The sequence below is a fragment of the Doryrhamphus excisus genome, chromosome 16 (genome assembly GCF_030265055.1).
Source record: "Doryrhamphus excisus isolate RoL2022-K1 chromosome 16, RoL_Dexc_1.0, whole genome shotgun sequence".
Taxonomy (NCBI): domain Eukaryota; kingdom Metazoa; phylum Chordata; class Actinopteri; order Syngnathiformes; family Syngnathidae; genus Doryrhamphus; species Doryrhamphus excisus.
In genome coordinates this window covers 18,345,255-18,353,548 of record NC_080481.1, presented here as the reverse complement: position 1 = coordinate 18,353,548, position 8,294 = coordinate 18,345,255, and the positions used below count along the sequence as shown (strand labels likewise).

The 8,294-nt window shown below is 42.7% G+C and overlaps 1 protein-coding gene across 1 annotated transcript; it reads right to left on the bottom strand.

The window, feature by feature from the left end:
* Positions 1-1,600: 1,600 nt before the first annotated feature.
* On the bottom strand, positions 1,601-7,374 carry irx7 (iroquois homeobox 7). Its single transcript, XM_058052440.1, has 2 exons — positions 3,941-7,374; positions 1,601-3,118 (listed from the first exon to the last, which is right to left on the bottom strand). Exons 1-2 carry the CDS (start codon positions 4,160-4,162, stop codon positions 2,465-2,467), a joined length of 876 nt encoding a protein of 291 aa, XP_057908423.1. The 5' UTR covers positions 4,163-7,374; the 3' UTR covers positions 1,601-2,464.
* Positions 7,375-8,294: the final 920 nt, after the last annotated feature.

Genomic DNA, 8,294 nt, shown 5'->3' with positions numbered 1-8,294 from the left:
AATGAAAAAAACGACATACTAACCCCTTACGTTTTTTTCAAAAATTGACGCCCTAAAATTTTGCCATTTTATGCCATTTTTGGGTGCTCCTTGGGCCCCTGTTGAGTGTGTGTGAGGTTTCCCTGTTTTTTTTTCACCAGAAAAGTGCATTTGAAGCAAGTTGAAAAAATGAAAAAAACGACATACTAACCCCTTACGTTTTTTTCAAAAATTGACGCCCTAAAATTTTGCCATTTTATGCCATTTTTGGGTGCTCCTGGGGCCCCTGTTGAGTGTGTGTGAGATTTCCCTGTTTTTTTTCACCAGAAAAGTGCATTTGAAGCAAGTTGAAAAAATGAAAAAAACGACATACTAACCCCTTACGTTTTTTTCAAAAATTGACGCCCTAAAATTTTGCCATTTTATGCCATTTTTGGGTGCTCCTGGGGCCCCTGTTGAGTGTGTGTGAGGTTTCCCTGTTTTTTTTCACCAGAAAAGTGCATTTGAAGCAAGTTGAAAAAATGAAAAAAACGACATACTAACCCCTTACGTTTTTTTCAAAAATTGACGCCCTAAAATTTTGCCATTTTATGCCATTTTTGGGTGCTCCTTGGGCCCCTGTTGAGTGTGTGTGAGGTTTCCCTGTTTTTTTTCACCAGAAAAGTGCATTTGAAGCAAGTTGAAAAAATGAAAAAAACGACATACTAACCCCTTACGTTTTTTTCAAAAATTGACGCCCTAAAATTTTGCCATTTTATGCCATTTTTGGGTGCTCCTGGGGCCCCTGTTGAGTGTGTGTGAGGTTTCCCTGTTTTTTTTCACCAGAAAAGTGCATTTGAAGCAAGTTGAAAAAATGAAAAAAACGACATACTAACCCCTTACGTTTTTTTCAAAAATTGACGCCCTTAAATGTTGCCATTTTATGCCATTTTTGGGTGCTCCTGGGGCCCCTGTTGAGTGTGTGTGAGGTTCCCCTGTTTTTTTCACCAGAAAAGTGCATTTGAAGCAAGTTGAAAAAATTAAAAAAACGACATACTAACCCCTTACGTTTTTTTCAAAAATTGACGCCCTAAAATTTTGCCATTTTATGCCATTTTTGGGTGCTCCTGGGGCCCCTGTTGAGTGTGTGTGAGGTTACTTCCATTTTTTTCACCAGAAAAGTGCATTTGAAGCAAGTTGAAAAAATGAATGAATATAAACTTTAGCAGACATTCATTAATTTTCTGCAATGTTTACTTTACCTACTTACTGAAATTATTACTTTTGGTTTTTATTAATTGTAGTATTTATTTTTATGTATTCATTATTTATTCTGTATAATTTTATCAAGCCTGCTCCTGTTAAAGATGGCCGGTTGTAGTTTCAGTTCCTGACCACACGATGGCGGCAGATGAACGCGTGATAACATCAGGCTTGATTTTGACTTTATTTAACTGCTTATTGATTAGTTTTGGTGTAATCGTTCATTAGTTGTAGCATTTATTTTTTATGTATTTATTATATTTAATTTTTAGCAAGCCCGCTTCTTTTAAAGATGGCCCGTTGTAGTTTCAGTTTATGGCCACACGATGGCGGTAGATGTCGGAAGCATGACAGCAAAAACCACACGAGACCAAAAGGCTTTAGTGGACGTGGAAGTGATCTGCAACTTAAAAAAAAAAAATACAATCACGTGACTTTTCCACATTTGCAAATAACAACAAAGCTGTTTAAGTGAACAAAAGTAATGGGACACTTGGTCCTTGCAGCCAAAACCTTTTCACAAGATGTCTGCGGGATTGAGAGGTCAGAGGTCACTGAAGTTGGACCCGTTCTCATTCTTCCACCCAAACAAATATTCAGTTGTTTATTCTATTATATATATATACATATATATATACACACACATACACACATGTACTTCTTCCAAACACCTTTATTTCACGAGATACTATTTTTATGTATCTAGTATGTACTTTTTCAATGTTTTTTTAAATTAAAGACGATTGAAATATTTATTTCAATACCATTAAAATGCAAATGTTATCTTTTTTAAAGAGTTTTAAAGTATTTTTTATGTATTTCTTAAATGCAACATTTATTTTTGTAGTCATTTTGATTTTCATATCTAAAAAAAAACTGGTTGATGCCATAAGTACCATAAGTACGTGTAACATAACGTGAAATAAAACTGTAATTGGACAAGTCCAATTTCAGCGAGTGGGGGGTGTGGGGGGGGGGGGGGGGGGGCGGGGGGGGCATGTGTCGGACCGTTGAATGTGATTCCCTGAAACGTAAAAAGTCATTTCAGCAACGAGAAGGCAAACGAGGAGGGGCTCTCCTTCCCGACGGAGCGTTTATTCGGGGCCAGGAGTTTTGGGGGGCCCGGGACGGGCGGAGGGAAGCGCCGCCCGTCTTTCCGTCTTTGGTGTGGGTCGGTCCCAAGCGTTCAGTCTGAGAGCTAAAGTGCACGGATGCTTCGGCGGGATGCCGCCTTCCCGGGTCCTCAGCGGCTTTGGGCGTAGGGGGCGGGGACCGGCGGGGCCCCCCCGGAGGCCCACTCGGCCCACACCCTCCCGGCGGTCTGATACGCGCGTTCCGTCTTCAGCGGCGCCGACGTGGCGGTCTCGGCCAGCGACCAGATTTTGGGTTTGGGCGTGTCCTTGCCGTCCGGAGGGGACGGCGGCGGCGGGGGCCCCGTCGCCTCGGAGGTTTTCTCCTGCGTTCTGGCTTCGGGCCGCCGCTCCTCGTCGGCACATCTCCTCAGAGGCTCTTCCTCCTCCTCCTCTTCCTCGTCGCTCTCCCGCTCCTCGTCCTCCTCCTCGTCCGATTTGGACCTGGAGGAGGCCCAGCTGACCCGGTTCTCCTTCTTGAGGCGGCGGCGGGCGTTGGCGAACCAGGTGGAGACCTGCGTCAGGCTCATCTTGGTGATGATGGCCAGCATGACCTTCTCGCCCTTGGTGGGGTACGGGTTCTTCAGGTGCTCGCTCAGCCACGCCTTCAGCGCCCCCGTGCTCTCGCGGGTGGCCGCCTTGGCGCCCCCGCGCCCGGGATCCTCCGCCGGCCCGACCCGGCAAGGCGGGAAGAAGGGGCCCCCGCGGGCCAGGAGGGCGTGGTGGTAGGGGGAGGCGGCCGTGGGCTTCGGGTCCAAGGCGTTGCCCTGGAAACCACAAACACAAAGACCACACCTCCTTAGCTGAAGCTCCTCCCACCAGATGACAAGAACTTTAGATGTTCCTCAGGAGCTTCCAACGGTAGAAATGATTAGCCAACATTTGTTCATATTTATTTCTACTTGATTTGACTTCAAGGAATTATTTTTATTATTTGCTATTTTTATTATATTTTATTTCATATTTTACTTTATATTATGACGTTGTTTTATTTCACTTTCTTCTAAGATTCTATTCATCTTATTTGATTTCATACTTTTCTAATGTTTGACTCATTCAAATTATTGTATTAATATTTATATATTTTATAATTTATGTAATATATTTTTTATATTTCACATTGATATTTTTATGATATATTTTATTCATGATTTCATATTTTTCTGCATCATATTACTATTTGACTATATTTTGTACTTAGTACAAATATAGTGCATGATATTTCAAATTAATTAATTCAAATTTCAAAATTTATTATATTTTATTTGTTTATATTTTCTCTACGTTGCTATTTTTTGCGATATAAAGACAATTGTGATATTTTTGGATTATGCATAAAAGCAACATTACGATTCCGTCTATTTATCAGCTTCTGTGATCAGCAGTTATGGATTTATGGATTCATATTTGTTATGAAATGAAAGACGCGGATGGCTGGTGACCTTTCCCCTTTTCTTAGCAAGTTAGCAAGTTAGCAAGTTAGCAAGTGTCATTTTTCTATGATCGGACTTGATATGAAATCATATTCTCCGTGGACTAATTACCGTAAAGCCCAGAAAAGCAGCGCAAGGTAAAAGTGTTGAGCTCACCGTGTGCGCGGCGTGTCGGTGGTGGTGCGGGGGGGCCGCCAAGGGGATGAGGTTGTATCCGTGAAGTCCCGAGTAGGAGACGGGGATGCCGGCCGCCAGCTGCTGCTGCTGGACCCCCAGGACCGGAAGCTGGTAGGGGGGACCCAGACCCAGACCCAGACCCAGGGCCCGCACGCTGCGGTCCAGCAGGAAGGCCCCCAAGTGGGCCGGTGAGGCTGGCATGGTCCCTTCCTTCTGACGGTGGATGCCGTGAACCGGGACCAGGACGGTGGGGAAGTGTTGCTGGTGCGAAGCCGCCTGCTTTTATACACCAGCTGCGGGGCGGGGGGAGGGGCAAGGGGGGGCTGGGCGGGGCGTGGGTGGGGGGTGTTTGGGGTGGTGTCGACTGACAGGTCAAAGCCGGCAGCTTTGAGAAAATCCCATCAAAGACCGATTTGCATGACAACTTTTATCTGGTGAAGACTTTTCTTCCCGACATTGAACTTCTCGTTTGCGACGACCGCCACGCCCCCGAATATCGTCCTCCGTGCCCGCGCTCCCTCCTCTCTCGCCCCAAAATACTCTCTCTCTTCCTTCCCCTTCTTTGCTGAGCAGCAGGACAACGTAGCCAAGTTTTGGGAAATATCAGCTCCCGACTAAAATACATTTCACGACTGCCTTCAGTTTGATGAAGTTTCTTTCTTTCTTTCTTTCTGGATAAATAAAAGCTACGACATTACGTCTTTACTTTTATACTTATACTTATATACTTATATATACTTATATATCCCCAAATACTTCATTACTAGTATTTATCAAGACATGCTAACGTGTGAGAGCTAACGCTTCGTATCACCTTCAAAAGGAACATCAATGGCGGTGGAACATGTTCTACCATCTAGGCCGCCATTTGACGATCCTTGTCCATCACTAACATATTCCAACGTGAGTCTGTCGTTAAATATGATATATAATATAATATAGTCATATATAAATATAATATAAGTCATATAAGTTGATGTTTGACATTGATGACGTCTAACTAGAAGCATCGTTCACCCCTCCCTCGGGTCGGCTTTGCGCCGTTTGCTGTGAGGATGTGGCTCGTTTACGCCGGGGGCTGGGGGGGTTCTGGGGGGGGGGGGGGGGGGGTGTTGACCAAATGGAATCTGGATTGTTGTCCCAGCCTGACGTGATAACATCACACGGGTTCAAGCAGGAAAAAATCTTATCTAGGAGGGGAAGGCTGAGCATAGATTAGAGGGGGGGGGGCATGCTCTCCCCCCCCAAAGGATACAACTTTGCCATTTGGAGATCTTGTCAAAAACTCTTTAGGACTTTATTCCCCCAATATCATGACTTTATTCCCATAATATCAGGACTTTATTCCCATAATATCATGACTTTATTCCCCCAATATTATGATTTTATTTCCCCATTACTGTTTTATGGGAATAAAGTCATAATTTTATGGCAATAAAGTCATAATTTTAAGGGAATTAAGTCATAATATTGTGGGAATAAAGTCCAATATTAAGGGAATGACGTCTACATATTCTGAGAATAAAGTCATAACACTGGGGGAGTAAAGTGTAAATATTAAGGGAATAAAGTTGTAATATTAAGGGAATAAAGTGTAAATATTAAGGAAGTAAAGTGTAAATATTAGGGGAATAAAGTCGTAATATTAGGGAATAAAGTGTAACTATTAAGGGAATAAGGTGTAAATATTAAGGGAATAAAGTGTAAAAATTAAGGGAATAAAGTGTAACTATTAAGGGAATAAGGTGTAAATATTAAGGGAATAAAGTGTAAATATTAAGGGAATAAGGTGTAAATATTAAGGGAATAAAGTGTAAAAATTAAGGGAATAAGGTGTAAATATTAAGGGAATAAAGTGTAAAAATTAAGGGAATAAAGTGTAAATATTAAGGGAATAAGGTGTAAATATTAAGGGAATAAAGTGTAAAAATTAAGGGAATAAAGTGTAACTATTAAGGGAATAAGGTGTAAATATTAAGGGAATAAAGTGTAAATATTAAGGGAATAAAGTGTAAAAATTAAGGGAATAAAGTGTAACTATTAAGGGAATAAGGTGTAAATATTAAGGGAATAAAGTGTAAATATTAAGGGAATAAAGTGTAAAAATTAAGGGAATAAAGTGTAACTATTAAGGGAATAAGGTGTAAATATTAAGGGAATAAAGTGTAAATATTAAGGGAGTAAAGTGTAAATATTAAGGGAGTAAAGTGTACATATTAAGGGAATAAAGTGTAAATATTAAGGGAATAAAATGTAAAATTTACAGGACTAAAGTGTAAATATTAAGGGACTAAAGTGTAAATATTAAGGGAATAAAGTCATGTTAAGGGAATAAAGTCGTAATATTAAGAGACTAAAGTGTAAATATTAAGGGACTAAAGTGTAAATATTAAAGGAATAAAGTCATACTATTAAGGGAATAAAGTGTAAATATTAGGGAATAAAGTGTCAATATTAAGGGAATAAAGTCGTAATATTAAGGGACTAAAGTGTAAATATTAAAGGAATAAAGTGTAAATATTAAGGGAATAAAGTCATGTTAAGGGAATAAAGTCGTAATATTAAGAGACTAAAGTGTAAATATTAAGGGAATAAAGTGTAAATATTAAGGGACTAAAGTGTAAATATTAAGGGAATAAAGTGTAAATATTAAGGGAATAAAGTGTAAATATTAAGGGACTAAAGTGTAAATATTAAGGGAATAAAGTGTAAATATTAAGGGAATAAAGTGTAAATATTAAGGGACTAAAGTGTAAATATTAAGGGAATAAAGTGTAAATATTAAGGGAATAAAGTGTAAATATTAAGGGACTAAAGTGTAAATATTAAGGGACTAAAGTGTAAATATTACAAGAGAAGGGTGTTTAGGAAAGATCGTATGAGTTAGGAAACTAAGAGAGAAAAAGTCGGAAGTAGAAAAGAGCAAAGTGTGAATCTGCTCCTATTGACCATCTGATGAAGTTTTAACGTCGCCCGTCCAATAAAAAGATGCAAACCAGTAGAATTGCGAGGCTAGCGGTTAGCGACGCAGCTAGGATGGCGATAGGCCGCTAGCGCCCGCCAGAGGAGCTAAAGACTAAAGCCTAAAGACTAAAAACTAAAGACTAAAGCCTAAAGACTAAAAACTAAAGACTAAAGCCTAAAGCCTAAAGACTAAAGACTAAAGCCTAAAGACTAAAGACTAAAGACTAAAGACGCCATTAGAAGATGGGAGCGGGACCACAAAAGCCTGACGTGAGAATCCGCAAGAATGGCCGACACCTCGACCTTGTTAGTTTATTTTTAGGGGGGCGACAGGTTGGGAGGTTGCGGCCACATTTCAAAGTTTATTTTTGATGTGGGGGGGGGGGGTGTTTTGCATGAAATGCTTTAGCGCAAATATCTGTGAGCCAATTGAGCTCCTAATGGGATTTTCCTGGGGGGGGGGGGGGGGGGGGGCACAAATGGGCAGATGTGAGCAAAGCGTGAATGTTATCAAGCTCTCCCACTTCTGTACTATCTGACCCCCCTCCCCCAAAGACCCCCCCCCCCCCCGGGTGCTTTGTCATTGCTCTTATCAGCAGCACTCTATCACTCTTGGCGTTGAAAGCGCTTGCAAATGTAAGTATGTCTTTGTTTAGGGGCGGCCCGAGGCCCCCCCCACCCCACCCGGCTCCCCCCGGGTGCGAGCTGATTGACGGCCCACCGCTGGGTGAGTGACAGGCGCCATGGGCTCAGGGTGGGCGGCCATGACAGCGCTCAGGGGAATACGGTGAATATGAGGGACGCTACACCAGAAAAACGGCCCATTCTTGTTTCATCATTCCAATGTGTGTGTCGGCCCGCCACAAATACATTGGACTGCCACAAATACATTGGAGTTTATTCCCGTCAATGATGGCTGACTTCTCCCATCCACGCGCTCGTGTTCCCTGCGGGCGCTAATGAGGTTATTGGGCATCTGTGACATCTACATCCGTGAGCGGGTGGCGGGGGGGCTATTTGTGAGACAATAGCGACGAGGAAGCCCGGGACGCGGGGCCCTGTGTTTTCCGAGCGGAGCGCCGGCGGGAGGCTGTGCTCATGGAAATGAGCAGCCCGAGCGACAATGTAGCGCCTAATCTCTTGAGAGGGAGGAATCAGTTACACAGCTGCATGCGGCACACACAGCCGTGGGCCTGGCCCCCGCAAACAGAAACAAGGTGGGCCCCCGCCAGGGACCCTCCCCGGACAACAGAAGGGCAGGAACAAGTGGGGCAGAGGGTGGTACGGGGGTGCCAGGCCTCAAAAGCATTGGGATTAGAGTTAATGTGCCTCCCTGGGTTATAATCTCTTCAGAGGGGCCGGGGGCGGG